General features: G+C 50.7%; 1 protein-coding gene and 1 long non-coding RNA gene across 5 annotated transcripts; one reads left to right on the top strand and one right to left on the bottom strand.

Annotated features, from left to right (window-relative positions):
• The first annotated feature begins 2,322 nt into the window (after positions 1-2,322).
• NELFCD (negative elongation factor complex member C/D) lies at positions 2,323-14,221 on the top strand. Of its 4 annotated transcripts, XM_034639843.1 has the most exons (16): positions 2,368-2,477; positions 5,504-5,575; positions 6,100-6,215; positions 6,447-6,556; positions 7,374-7,483; positions 8,538-8,645; positions 9,402-9,554; positions 9,778-9,908; positions 10,550-10,715; positions 10,980-11,114; positions 11,536-11,675; positions 12,447-12,561; positions 12,929-13,024; positions 13,101-13,241; positions 13,601-13,730; positions 13,828-14,221. In XM_034639843.1, exons 3-16 carry the CDS (start codon positions 6,184-6,186, stop codon positions 13,860-13,862), a joined length of 1,602 nt encoding a protein of 533 aa, XP_034495734.1. In that variant the 5' UTR covers positions 2,368-2,477; positions 5,504-5,575; positions 6,100-6,183; the 3' UTR covers positions 13,863-14,221. The 4 variants fall into 4 exon arrangements, 3 of the variants coding, with proteins under 3 accessions (XP_034495732.1, XP_034495733.1, XP_034495734.1); XR_004619388.1 differs by lacking the exon at positions 5,504-5,575 and having other exon boundaries at positions 2,323-2,477; positions 13,101-13,152; XM_034639841.1 differs by lacking the exon at positions 5,504-5,575 and having other exon boundaries at positions 2,323-2,477.
• On the bottom strand, positions 7,477-11,625 carry LOC117795401. The gene is made up of 3 exons (XR_004619390.1): positions 11,484-11,625; positions 10,929-11,104; positions 7,477-8,787 (listed from the first exon to the last, which is right to left on the bottom strand). It is a non-coding gene; the product is annotated as an uncharacterized LOC117795401 (long non-coding RNA).
• Positions 14,222-14,237: the final 16 nt, after the last annotated feature.

Genomic DNA, 14,237 nt, shown 5'->3' with positions numbered 1-14,237 from the left:
CTCCCTCCCTTAATTCACCCCCATCCCCCTTTTTGTGTCTGACCTCCAGCCGTGTTTCCTGCTGTGCCCCATTGTCTCTGTACTCTATTCCAGACTGAAGTCTTGCCTTAAACATAATTTCCCTAGAAAGACCTTCCTTGACCTCTCCTTGAGCTCCCTCCTCTCTACACGATCACCTGAGACGGCTTTTCTTTTCTTTTCTTTGCCATTAGCACTAGATAGGCTGTGTCTGTGGTTTTTAACCCCGTGGCAGCGCAGAACTTTGTGTAGGCCCTCAGTAAATGCCTCTTGAATGGATTAAGCGAAACCAACTTCTCCTTTCCATGGAAATTCTCCACCAGAGTTTCTCTTAAACTGGAAAATATCTTCAATGACTTTATTTACTTTAAGTAATGCAAGCTAATTTGGACATTTTAGATAAGGCTTTTCAAAAAACAACAGGCCAACAATATCTCGGGAGGCAAGACCTACAGACTCAATTATTCTAAATCATTGCGACTTACAGACTGAATGTGATGCTTTCATTAAAGGTTGTTTGTTAATCCATTTAATAATGAGTAACCTATTGAGGCTGAACGAGAGGTGAGTTAAATAATCCCTGATTCTGTAGGAGTAATTAGTTATACATATATTAATTTGCCTGCTTTCAAGTCAGGCACCATTAAAAAAAAAAATCCAAGAGGAGAGATAGTAGGAGTTTAATAGCCATCCATTCTTTGCAACATTTTCAGAAAGCAAATGAAAATGAACCCTGAACAGCAGGGGCACTCATTAACTTAATATACTTTAATCTTGTGAATAGAAGCTAGAGCTTGATTCATGGAATCCAGAGCTGCAGACTTCCACCTCCAACCACCTTCAAGACATCTCCACTTGGGGGTTCTGACGGCACCTCCAATTCGGCACATCACAATCTGAACTCAAGTGAAATGCATCAGGGGCCTCTTCCTGGGCTCCCTGTGTCCACGGCATACCACCCCATACCCACAGGCTAAAGGTCTCTGCAACATCTTCCTGGGCCCACTCTTCGCCCCCCCCAAAAGTGTCAAGTTGCCACATCCTTGCCCACTTCATCCAGGCTTCTCCCTGGCTGGTCGGATACCAGTGCCAGTGGCCTTTGCTTTCCTAGGACACATGGCAAGCCTTGGCTCCTACAGTGCTCTCTCCTTGGTCCAAGCTTGCTTGACTCCTTTTGTCACATGACTCTCAGCTCAAATTTAAGTTTCACAAAGAAGCCTTGTCTGAAGGTCCAAAGCTGGCCTCTCTCCTAGTATCACAGAACACTAGCACTTGTCACCTTCCGTCATTATTTTTGTTCCCTGTTTAGCTCCCTCACTAGAATGTAGGCTCTTCCAGGACAAAAATCATGTCCGATTTGTTCACCAATGAGCTGCAGCAGTAGCACGGGGCCAGATGATGGGGGCACTCAATAACCAGGAGTAGAATGAATGTGAGAAGGAATGAATGAAATCATAGGTCGTGGAAATAGTCACCATTACCAGTGTTCTAGAGCTCCCACCTCTAATGCTCTTCCATACCGATGCATGGGCTTTATCTCTCAAATCATCCAGATCTGATGGTGTTAACGCCCCTGCTCAAATCTTCCCATGATGATCAGCAGTCTACCACTTTTGTATGTCCTACTATGTGCAGGGAACCATGCTGTGGGTTTACAGAAGCATCATCTCCGTAATCCTTAGCAACTACTCCCACGAAGTAGGCCCTCACTTCCAGGGCTGCATTATGACATTTGAGAGCACTTTTGCCTTCGTGGGCCCTTCTTCCATAAAGAAATATCTAAAATTATATAGTACACTGTGTCCGTTCTTTATACCAATTATACAAATACAATCCAAGCTGGATTCATCATTATAATACCTACTGATATTCTAATTTTAAAAGAAATGAAAACACTTTCTTGGGCCCTAGACACTGTGCCCCATAAGTCAGCCCTGCTCTTGTGCCCAGTTGTGAGATGAGAAAACTGATGCTCTCAGGACCGAAAGTCATAGGGAAGGGGGATTGGAGCGGGGACCCAAACCCAGGTCAAGAGTGAGCCTGGTTTTAAACTTCTATCCGGAGCTAAAATTCCTGGGACCCACCCAGGCGGTGTTCCCGGATCTTTTCGGGGGCGGTCCGTCCTCCGGTCCTCCCCGTGAGCCCGGCGCCGCGAGCGTGAAATCGCCCTCTGAGCCCCGCCCCCTCATCCAGGCCCCGCCTCCGCCAGCTCCCGCCCGGCCCTGGGCGCCTCCAGCCACGACTAAGGAGCCGCTCTCTGTGCCCCGCCCCCAGGCGCGCGACCGCGGGGGCGGGGCCGTGGGTCCGCGCGTGCGCTCGCCCGCCCCCGCGTCATGCGCATGCGCCCTACTTGCGCGCGCTCTCGGGAGAGGATGGCGGGGGCCGCGCCGGGCGCCATCATGGACGAGGACTACTTCGGGAGCGCGGCCGAGTGGGGCGACGAGGCGGACGGTGGCCAGGTGAGGGGGGGCGCCGGGCGCCCCCGACGAGGACTGTTGGTCTCCGTCGCCGGCGGGCCGCCGCGGCCTCTCTGGGCCTCGGTGCCCTCCGCTGCAAACGAGTTGGGGCGGGGGCCGGGGCGGGGGGCCTTCTCCCCGGGGTCTGGGCCGCAGCGGTGCTGGCCACCCGGTCTTCACCCGAGGGACCTGCTGACCATTCCCCTGGGGCCAGCCTCAGTGCCAGGCATCATTGCTTCCTGGTCCCCAGCGGCGGGTAGGGCGCAAGCTCGAAGGATTGGGCGCAGAGCCCCAAGTTTGAACAACTAAAATCTTTGAAAAAGTCCAAGTCAGCATCGTGAGGGGAAAAGTGGAACTCTGGTCTTTCTTCCATGTGCTTTACTGTTTGTAAACCATACTTTTCAGTGCTTTGGGTTGACTGAGTCAATCCTTGGGCTAGGTGACACCCAGAGCATCTTCCATCGTTGACCTGGGGGGGGGGGTTGGTATGGAGGCTGAGGAGGGGGCGTCCCCAACTCCCCTCTCCCCCAAGCCGGGTTGGAAGATCAGAACTGGGGCCTCTAGCTCTGCCAGTGTGGTCCAAGCTTAGTCTAATCTGAAAACCCACCTCAAGTGCGCATTCAAAATGCAGCTTCTCAGGTCCCTGCCCTGGAGACCCATACAGCTGGCCTGGAGGGGAGCGTGGGGATTTGCCTGTTCACAAGAGCCAACATCAGGTGCGGGAAGTGCCAAACTCACATTTGGAAGGAAGAGAGGGTGGAGTGGGGCATGCGCCATTGAAAGGGCAGTGGCGGGCAGTGGCGCATGGAGGGCCTTGGAGCTGAGGTACAGAGATGCAAAGATAGGTGCTGTGTTCCTGGAGCTGAAAGGAGTCCTGTGTGGTGAGCTGGACGCAGTGGCATGAGGTTCTGGGAGGGAACACGGTCTGAAGGGCCTTTGATGGCTGCTGACAAGTGTGACTTGTTCAAGAGTTTGGGGCAGGGAATGACACCACAGGATCTGTGTGTTCGGAGGCTCAGAGTAGGGTAGATGGAGGCAGAGCTAGCTGAGAGCCTGTGCTGGCTAGGTGCTTCCCCGCCTTATCTCCTTCCACTCGCGAGCTTTGGAGTTGGATGTTAATCTGCTCGTTTTGTAAATGAGGGAAGTGAGGCAAAAAGAGCAAGTGACCTGCTCCAAGGTTGCAGAACTAGTAAATGAAAGAATGGGGATCCAACCCAGGTCCTTTTGTCTCCGCTGCCACTTTATCAAACTGCTGGACCACCATCGTGATATAAATGAGCTTCGTGGTGGCTTTGTGCTTCTAGCATCCTCTTCAAAATGTCATACTCCTTGTCACGTTGAGCCTTCGAGTCACAGAGTGTTACAACTGAGGCATATCGAAGGGCCATCTAGACCAGTGCCCTCATTTTTGAACCTGATAGTCCAGTTTAATGCCCCGCCTTATGCAGGTAGGAATGGCAGGAGGCTGGGGAGTCTCATGCATGGAGAACTTTAATCACGATTAAAATTCAGCCAACTGACCCTAATAGGCTTAGTGATGAGAGGGGTGGACCTCATGTTCACTTCATGTTCATTCTCACTGCTTAGAGGAGGAAGTCAAGAAAGGTGACTAAAGGGGTGAGATGAGCTGGATTTTGAACGAGTGGTAGGTCAGTTTTTGTGCCACAAATTCTGTTCACTTGATGCCAGATTATTGGACTTGAGAGGCAGGAAGATCTGTCAAGAGGCTACAGTGATAGTAAATCCAGATGACAGAAGCTAAGAGCTACTGAAATGCAAATAGTGTAGTCCGGCTTCAGCTTGCCAGTGGGGACTGGCAAGAGATGAGACTGGCTAGGTGAACAAGTGAAAGGTTAAAGTCGTGCTAGAGGTTGGATATCTTTTCCAAGGGAGACTGGGAACTTTAAGCAAGAGAGATGTCAGATTTGTGGTTTATGAAGACCGTCGTGGCATCCATGTGGAAGATGACTGAAAGGCAGAAATGAGACTGAGCCATTAGGGGCAATTGCTACTGCAAACAATGCACAAAATAAGGAATGGTAAAGATGGAAAGAAGGGCCAGGTTGGGTAAATGTGTGGGAGACAGAATCGGTGGGTCTTTGTGATGGTGTGTGGGGGTGGAGCTGAGGGAGCAGAAACTGAGGATGACTCCCAGCTTTCTAGATTTGGGGTAACCGGTGGATGATGGAATCCTTTACTAAAATATAGGTTGTAGGAAGATCTGTTCAGAGGTCAGTTTTGGACCTCATGAGTTTGGAGAACTAGGGGGCATCAGGATGGAAATGAGAATAGACTGCAGACACTCGAGTCTGGAGCTCGAGAGAGAGATCCCGGCTAACTTCTGGATTTATGAACAGGGAGGTGGCATTACCCAAGAGAAGATGTAGAAGGGACTAGGGCCCAGAGCAGAAGCCCAGAATACAGACACACAAGGATGAGTCGCAGGGTAAAGGCCAGCCTTCCCTCACAGCCTTGCTCAAGGCTCCCCAGACAAGGAAGGTCTGAGAGAAGACTCCCCAGTCTCCAAAGAAGAACTCTGTTTCCAAAGGACTGCTTGCAGAATGTTAGTCTATACCAGGGGTGGGCAGACTTTTCTGTAAAGGGCCAGATAGTAAATATTTTAGGCTCTGCAGGTCCCTGTCACAACTACTTAACTCTTCCATTACAGGGGGAAAGCAGCCATAAACAATATGTAAAATTTTTAAAAATTTTTTAGTGGGTGGGCTGGGTTCTGATAAAACTTTATTTACAAAAACAGAAGGACTGGATTTGGCCCTGAGCCATAGTTTGCTGATTCCTGGTCCAGGTCTTACCCCATTATGTTAGTCGCCTGGAGGTTGGTCTCTCCTAGTTTGTGAAGTCCTTTGGCGGAAAAAGCTGTATCTTATATGTCCTAGGTTTCCTGATGACAAGTACAGTGCTCAGTACAGAGTAAGCATTTAAAAAGCGTCTGCTTATTAGTTGGGATGATAGCGTTCACGCTGGACGGACCTTGATGTCATCACGTCATCATCCTGCTTTGTTCTTAGGTTCAGTGACTCGCCCAAGGTTGCTTCCACCCAGCACAGGGACTAGTCTCCAGCCAGGCCTGCTGATGCGAGGCAAGTCTGTGACCTTCACTTTCTAACAGCGTATTGATGGCTTATGCCTTCAGGAGTCGCTTCGTCAGTCTTAGTTGGAGGGAAGCATTAAAGGGCACATATGAAATAGTAGTTGTGAAAACAATAACTAGTATCTATTGAGTTCTTACTAAATGTCAGGTACTCTGCTTGGTTCTCCCAGAAATTAGATTATGGAGTCCTTAAAACAGACAGATGGGAGCAGTCACTATTATTATCTTTAAGAGACGAGGAAACGGCCACCCCGCGAGCTTAGGTGACTTGTGTCACCACTGTGCACACGTGCCCCAGGGTGGAGGCACAGCACAGCCCCGCTTGCTGTGATTCTTGATTCCGTTTTCATAGCCGCCCATCACTTGTCCAGCCCGCTTCTTGAGACTGTCATGAAAGTCAATGAAATCTTGTATGTGGAACACTTTTGAAAGAGACAGGGTGACACAGATTTAAGGTGAGATTATGGGATACTTGTATTAATGAAAAAATCACATGGCTCTTTTTACCACCAGCAGGAGGATGATTATGGAGAGGGAGAAGATGACGCAGAGGTCCAGCAAGAATGCCTCCACAAATTTTCTACCCGGGATTATATAATGGAGCCCTCCATCTTTAACACTCTGAAGAGGTGTGTGAGAAAAGTCATTTATATTGGGAGGAGGCTGGGGGTGACTTAGAGTCAGTTTGTCAGAGATCCAGACAATGATGTGCAAAAGTGAGAATGATGTGGTTTTGGAATGAAAGGCTTCTAGTCCCTCCCTCCGCTTTAAAAACCTCAATACCCTAGCTATCTGGTCATTGATCCCTGTGCCCATCTTCATTCATCTGAATGCCGTAGCTTTTCTGTTACTTTTTCTAGGTATTTTCAGGCAGGAGGGTCTCCAGAGAATGTTATCCAGCTCTTATCTGAGAACTACACGGCCGTGGCCCAGACGGTGAACCTGCTGGCTGAGTGGCTCATTCAGACAGGTGTGTCATGGATGGCCCCCATCCTGGCTAGTCACTTCCCCCCACCACCGTTTTTATAGACCTTTGGATCATTGTAATGCTGATGGCTTTGTTTGTTTTCCTGGTTTTTAAGACTTCTATAAGTCGGAACTGAACTTCTTACCCAGCTTCGTCAGCTTGATTCTTATCTTTGATTAAATAATTGAGGTTTACAGATAGCCTGCAAATGCGATTCTCATTGAGCTGCTTGCCCTACCACGTTGTAGAATTATAGGATTATACAGTATATGTTCAGTGTGTCATTTTTAAGAGATCTGTTAGAGCGAGCAGTAATTGACGGATAATGTAAGACTGGTATGATTATGGCTTTTAGCTAATATGATCAAAGTAGCGCCTGTAAGTCCACTGAGCTGGGTGTGATGACATCATGGGGTAGGCGCTGCCCGGAAGGCAGGCGGCTCCTTCCTGCCACAGCGCTCAGAGAGAGTGCGCCTCTCGTGGCTGGCATCTGATCTCTTCCGCAGTGGCAGGTATGTCTTTCTGTCCTCCTGCCTGTGTTAGCCATTTGTTCTTGTCCTTACCGAGGCCTCCAAGACACCGCCTCCATTTCCGTGTAGGTAGACATCCTTGATGTCCTGCCCTGTGCTCTTGTTTGAGTCTTATCATTGACTACGGTTAACAGATAGTAATTTTTATGAGAGGTCCCAAATTCCAAGTGGTCAGAAGCAGTTCCGTGGTCTTTGATTCACACGTGGACTTTTGACCTGCCTGCTTTTTCTAAAATACAACAGATGGAGCGGTCGCTGTCTTCCATCTGGTCGTTTCTGTTTTCTTGCAGGTGTTGAACCCGTGCAGGTTCAGGAAACTGTGGAAAATCACTTGAAGAGTTTATTGATCAAACATTTTGACCCCCGCAAAGCAGATTCTATTTTTACTGAAGAAGGAGAGGTGAGGAGTCTGTCTTCTTTTTCTCATGCGGGTTTTTTGGGTCTTTTGCTCATCCCACACATAGTGGAGTGTGCTGCGTTGTGTGCGTAACGTAAGGAGTCGGGCCCTAACGTCAGGGTGTGAGGCGAGTCGCGCTGAGTTGGAGCTGCCCTCTGAGTGCCCCGCGCAGCGTGGCAAGCTCCGGCGGGCTGAGGGGCGCACAGGTCGTGAGCTGGGGAGGAAGAGCAGATTCGCAGCTCCCGTGTCCTGCTGACTCTCGAGCACAGGCGCTGAGCAGAGTGCTGTCACCATCCCGGCGCCCTAGAGGCAGATGCCAGGACGGGGTTGTGTGTGTGTGAGAGAAGATGAGTGGGGCTGTGGGTGTGGCCCCCCGAAGGCAGGAGGGAGGGAGGGAAGGAAGGTGGGGGACGGAGAGCCCTAGGCGACAGCGCAGCTTTCAGAAAGTTTCTGCGGTGTCCGTGGGGCGTCTTCAAGCCACCGTCGCCTGTCACTGAGCCCCAGGTCTCCTGGGAACAGGCCTGCCTGAGGAGCCCTGCCACACAGTTGGTGGCTGGCAGTGTCCCGTGAGCAGCCTGGCCTTGGCGCAAATGGGAGGTGGACTCAGAGTCAGCCCCGGGGTCTGTCAGTCACTCAGGAGGGGAGCTGTGGCCACCACACGTGGTGATGGACAGAACCACCGCACTACCCAATGGCCTTTTCCTCGTACCGAGGGCACGCAGCTGATGGACGTGCGTGACGTGTGCGTCTGCTGCAGCGCCATCCTCCCTGTGCTTCCCTGGCCGCCCGCGTGTCTCCCAGACGCGCCTTCCGTATGCTCTCGTGTGCAGTTGAGGCTTCCAGAAGCTGTGAGTGGGCCTTCAGGGCTCTAGCGCTGCCACTCAGCGTCCCGCGTGGCAGCGCCAGCTCTGGGCCTGCCTCCGCTGCTGGGCCTGCGGGCCTGGAGCTAGATGCTCTCGGGGCGTTTCTAGCTGGAATAGCCAGCGACTGTTTACACGATGTCGTCTTCACTTAAGCTCAAGCTAGGCCTTTTATCTTGCTGTCTGTTTGTTGGCAGACCCCAGCTTGGCTTGAACAAATGATTGCACATACCACGTGGAGAGATCTTTTTTACAAACTGGCTGAAGCCCATCCAGACTGTTTGATGCTTAACTTCACTGTTAAGGTAGGAAGAGTACTAGAGTCACGAAAACGATCAGAGTGTTGATGAGCAAGAGTTATTTTGGTTTGGTTGGGGGCGGTCTGTCTCTTCTGCAAGACCGTATTGGCTTTTTGGTAAAGGTCTCCATCACTTCACTTCCGTAAGTCTGAACAGTGAGAAGGAAAAGCATGGAACATGTATCTGGGGGGTTTTCGGTTTTTTTTGTTTTGTTTTGTTTTTTAAAGATTTTGTTTTTAAGTAATGTCCACACCCAGTGTGGGGCTCGAACTTATAACCCTGAGATCAAGAGTCACGTGCTCCACTGTCGGAGCCAGCCAGGCGCCCCCGTATCTGCTTTTGGATCAACGTGAACTGTGTTTTAGAATTTGGCAAGAGCGTATTTGTAGAGTCTGTTGTGTGCTGAGAGGAATCTTTCAGACTGCCTGGTTTGGGCGCCTGGCTGGCTCGTTTAGAGCATGTGACTCTTGATCTTGGGGTTGTGAGTTTAAGCCCCACGTTGGGCTTAGAGATTACTTCAAAAAAAAAAAAAGAATGCCTGGTTTGTCTCCTTCATGTGACACATGAAGAAACCAAGATGGGATGGTTAGCCTGGGCCACAGGCCTCGTGAGTGGCAAGGCCAGGATCAGAGTAAAGGTCTGAGACCTGAGAGCAGTGTCTGCTCGGCCCACCTTACCACAAACACGACACGCCCACTTCCTATGCAGTGTGTCGTCACTGCCTGTTCACACTTTGTTTGGCTTCTTATTTTTGTATTGTAGCTCATTTCTGATGCAGGGTACCAAGGGGAGATAACCAGCGTATCCACAGCCTGCCAGCAGTTGGAAGTGTTTTCTAGAGTACTCCGTACCTCTCTAGCCACAATTTTGGATGGAGGAGAGGAAAACCTTGAAAAAAATCTCCCCGAGTTTGCCGTAAGTTCTCTATTTTGCGTAGCTCAGATTGGGAGGAGGCTGCTTTAGGTCATGCACGTTCACACGTGAACGGCTTCTTCCCTGTAGGCAGTGTCCAGGTCAGAAGGCCCGTTCCAGCGTAAATAACTTGCGTGCAGACAGGGTGGGGGTCTGGCTCTTTTGTCAGCATTTGTCATTGCTGCAGTCGTGAAACCCCAAACTCTCTCCCCCTGCCATTTTCCAGAAAATGGTGTGCCACGGGGAGCACACGTACTTGTTTGCCCAGGCCATGATGTCGGTGCTGGCCCAGGAGGAACAGGGCGGCTCCGCCGTGCGCAGGATCGCTCAGGAGGTGCAGCGCTTTGCCCAGGAGAAGTGAGCAGCCGTGTTTTCGCCTCCCCTGGTCCTAACTAGATGCCCCCCACGAAATGCCCCCCCGTCCCCCCTGCCCTCTCTCCATAGCCGGAGACTCTGGGTCCTCCTGTTTTGGCAGATGGATAAACTTCCTTTTACCTAGTACAGCTGGAAAAGTCAGGGTAGTTTTACATACATGTAGAGAGCTTGCTTTCTGAAGTTTGGCTTTGATGAGTGTTTTGTAAAGTGATTATTGTTCAGTTCACTGGATTTGTGAACCTGTATTCTCCTATATTAGGATTCATCAATAGCAAATAAGTGGTCCTGAAATAGTTGGTCAGTAGTCTACTTGTTACGTTGTAGTCCGTACCTTACAGAACAAAATGAGCCCTTGTGAGCTTTATTCTCCACTAATGGAGTCTTAATAACACATTAAAAGTGCGTGGCTCCTTTTGGAAAGTCTGCAAGCTGCGTCCAGTCATTCTTTCCCAGTTAGCTCTAAATGCTGTTTTTATGGGTCAGTCAGGTTCCCAGTGAATGACAGAAATATGAAAAACAAAGGGACCCAAACAGACCCAAGTGTTAGGTGTGAAACAAGGAAGGAGAGGGCAGGGCGGGGTGCCGCCGCCTTAACAACGGGCTACATGCTTTTTTCCATCAAGAGGTCATGATGCCAGTCAGATCACACTAGCGCTGGGCACAGCTGCCTCCTACCCCAGGGCCTGTCAGGCCCTTGGGGCTATGTTGTCCAAAGGAGCCCTGAATCCGGCTGACATTACAGTCCTGTTCAAGATGTTTACAAGCATGGACCCGCCTCCCGTTGAACTCGTAAGTTGCTTTCTTTTTAATAATGAAACACCTGAGTGTAATAATGAAACACCTGAGTATAAATCCATGTTGAAGTGTTTCTGTCCTCCTCCTCATCCTTCCCCATTACATCCTCAGCCCCTGCATACACTGGGACATCTGCCGGGTTGAGCGCGCGAGGGTGGATGTGAGTGGGCATGCTCTCACTCCTGCTATAAGTTTATGTGGACTTACCTGATATCTGTTTCGTGCATTCCTTTCCAATGATGTGGTGTGTCCCCTCAGATCCGCGTGCCGGCCTTCCTGGACCTGTTCATGCAGTCGCTCTTTAAGCCGGGGGCCAGAATCAACCAGGACCACAAGCACAAATACATCCATATCTTGGCCTATGCAGCAAGCGTGGTTGAGACCTGGAAAAAGGTACTGTCAGTTCTGAGAATTCCTGGGCTTTTGGAGAGACAAGGAACCTCCTCTCTTTGGTATTATTTGGGAGTTTTGGCTGCAAGAAGTCATGAACCCAACTCGTGTCAGAAATGTCTTTTCTAGTGTTCATGCATGAAATAAAGTGCTAAATCCCCAGGAGGTACGTGTGGCATCTGTAGTACTTTTTCAAACTGGAATGAAAGTGCAGCTAAGGAGACCTCCCAGATCTCCCTCAGCCCCAGGCCCAGCCTCCCTGGCGTGTTTCTGTAAGCAGGTGACCGTGGAGTGCAGCAGCTGAGTTGGCTCCTGACTCTAGGGATGGGGAGGGGTCCGCAGGGGGAGGTGGCCAGTGGCAGATCACCCCACCTGCAAGGCCACGCATGCCATCGGGATTCACGGACTCGCATCGTGTTCTCAGAACAAGCGCGTGGGCATCAACAAGGACGAGCTGAAGTCAACGTCGAAAGCCGTGGAGACCGTTCACAATTTGTGCTGTAACGAGAACAAAGGGGCCTCTGAACTGGTGGCAGAGCTGAGCACGCTTTATCAGTGTATCAGGTGAGCAAAATAAAACCTCGTTCTAAACGGGATCCTTCTGGAGGGGGTGGTCTGGGTTTTCATTTTATTAAGAGCTCAAAAAAATATATAATGAAACCTTCAGAGATACTTATTGATTTTATGTTTTCTTTGTAAACTGTATATAGAGAACTTTGAACTGTTCTAGCAGCATGAGTAATTCTCAGGTGCTTACCTGCCAGAAGTCTGTTCATAAATTAGCCTCAGAAAAAGGAAGACCCACCAGAATTACAAAAGCTGCTTGGAAGAAAAGGGTCTGTTTACAATCCATGTTAGGCTGACAAGGTATTGCTTAGATGGAAAGGACTTGTGACCATAGCAATGGTAGGAACACACACATCGATTAGAAAAGCTTACGAATAGGGCGATCCCTTGGGCATTCAAGTCTTTCCCCTGGTAATTTGTGTTCAGGACAAGGAAAGGGTTTGCTAAATAGAGCTTCAACCCAGTCCAAGCTCCCTGAGTGTTCTGCAGTAACGATCTTGTCCTTCTAAACCAATCAAGTGGTTCAAAGTAAGCCCATACGGGAGTTAGGGCTCTCAAACCGCGTGTTGAGAGGATGCTGACCTCCCAGGCTGCCTCACGGACGAGCATCTCCCTGGCACAGCATACTGGGAGTGACTCACTGGGATAGGCGGAGTGGCGGTGGTTTTTTTAAACCTTCCCAACCATTTAGTTTTGGTGGTGGTGTTTTTGTTGTTGTCGTTTTAAACTTCATGTACAGGAAGCATCGTGCCTCATTTGTCCCTGCAGGTTTCCAGTGGTAGCAATGGGTGTGCTGAAGTGGGTGGACTGGACGGTGTCTGAGCCCAGGTACTTCCAGCTGCAGACGGACCACACCCCAGTGCACCTGGCCTTGCTGGACGAGGTAGGGGGCTGCAGGGCCAGGGATGGCACTCTGTACTGTACCCTTCTCAGGCCGTGCTGCCGGGACATCTGGTCACTGAATGCCAGGAGCTGCTCCTTACGGGGCTGGCTACTTTCTATTCTCAAAGAGGGTTTTCCTTTTAAGGAACTAGTTTCATTGGCTCCAAAGATTTCCAGTTTTCAGCACGTGTTTTGAAAGGATGAGGAATGGCACAGAAGCTGATGGGCCCGGGCTGGGTTCTGAGGACTGTGGTCGTCGGCGCCCCGCCGTATTCCGGCTATGACCGTGCCGGCGGCTCTCTGCGCTGCTGGGGAGCCCGGAGCCCCGGCCGCAGGGCTCAGCACGGCTCCCTTTGGCGTGTTCGTAGATCAGCACCTGCCACCAGCTCCTGCACCCCCAGGTCCTGCAGCTGCTCGTTAAGCTGTTTGAGACGGAGCACTCGCAGCTGGATGTCATGGAGCAGGTGAGCAGGGGCCCTGGGCGTTGTGGCGGCGCGGGGAGAGGAGCCATTCTGACACTTGTCTGCCCCGCTCTCGCAGCTCGAGCTGAAGAAGACCCTGTTGGACAGGATGGTTCACCTGCTGAGTCGAGGTTATGTACTTCCTGTTGTCAGTTACATCCGAAAGTGTCTGGAGAAGCTGGACACTGACATTTCACTCATTCGCTATTTTGTAACTGAGGTCAGCAATACACCATTTGTTTCATGTTTCATACTGTTAACACTAGCAGTGCCGTTCGGCTTAAATTTAGTTCAATTTGTACCTAACTCTGAGAACTGTGCTTTCCGATAATCGTGGTGACGGCAATGATTAGATACCAATTGACCAAGCCCCTCCCACCTGCAGGAGCCGTATTCTGTGTTTTACCTACGTAACCACCCGGGTGTCTTAGTGCTGGAAACTCTGTTGTTACCGCTGAGAAGCGGAAAGGGTGGGGAGAGGAGGGTGGCTTTCTCCGAACTGATTGCCACTTTGTCAGGTGTTGGTGGGACGCCACTCGGAGGCTGTGCGGGGAGTGACCCGGTGTTCTCTGCTCCTAGGTACTGGATGTCATCGCTCCTCCGTACACCTCTGACTTTGTGCAGCTGTTCCTTCCCATCTTGGAAAATGACAGCATCGCCGGCACCATTAAAACAGAAGGTGAACATGACCCCGTGACGGAATTTATAGGTAGGGTTGACAAGCGTGTCCCTTCGCTACAACTTTAAAGGTCATTGTTCACCTCCTGTTTCTAACCCAGTGCCTCTTTTCCTTCTGTCTGTGAAAGCTCACTGCAAGTCTAACTTCATCCTGGTGAACTGATTTAAAGCATCCTCCAGAGCTGACCCAGAACGTTCCGGGAGCCCAGCGGTGGGAAAGCCCTTCCAGCCGCTCCTGCTGAGGTCCAGTCAGCATCCTGGGACCGGGCTCTGGCGGGAGGAGGTGGGTGACCGTACAGCCGCTAATGCAGATGGCCCCTCTCGTCCGAGCCCGGGCTGCCCCTGCACACTGCTGACCGTGTTCCTCTCCCCAGCATAGGAACTGGGGCCCTCCCACGGTGGCAGGGAGCTCAGAACCTGAGACCTTCCAAGGTGACTTTTCTCACAAAACCTGCTTAGTTGATCTTTAGTGTGTCATTGTTTTAATTTTCCAAGAATAAATTAAAAAGCCTTTCTGCTGGATTGGCAGGCGGAGACC

The sequence above is a fragment of the Ailuropoda melanoleuca genome, chromosome 13 (genome assembly GCF_002007445.2).
Source record: "Ailuropoda melanoleuca isolate Jingjing chromosome 13, ASM200744v2, whole genome shotgun sequence".
Taxonomy (NCBI): Eukaryota; Metazoa; Chordata; class Mammalia; order Carnivora; family Ursidae; genus Ailuropoda; species Ailuropoda melanoleuca.
This window is presented reverse-complemented; position numbering and strand designations above follow the sequence as displayed.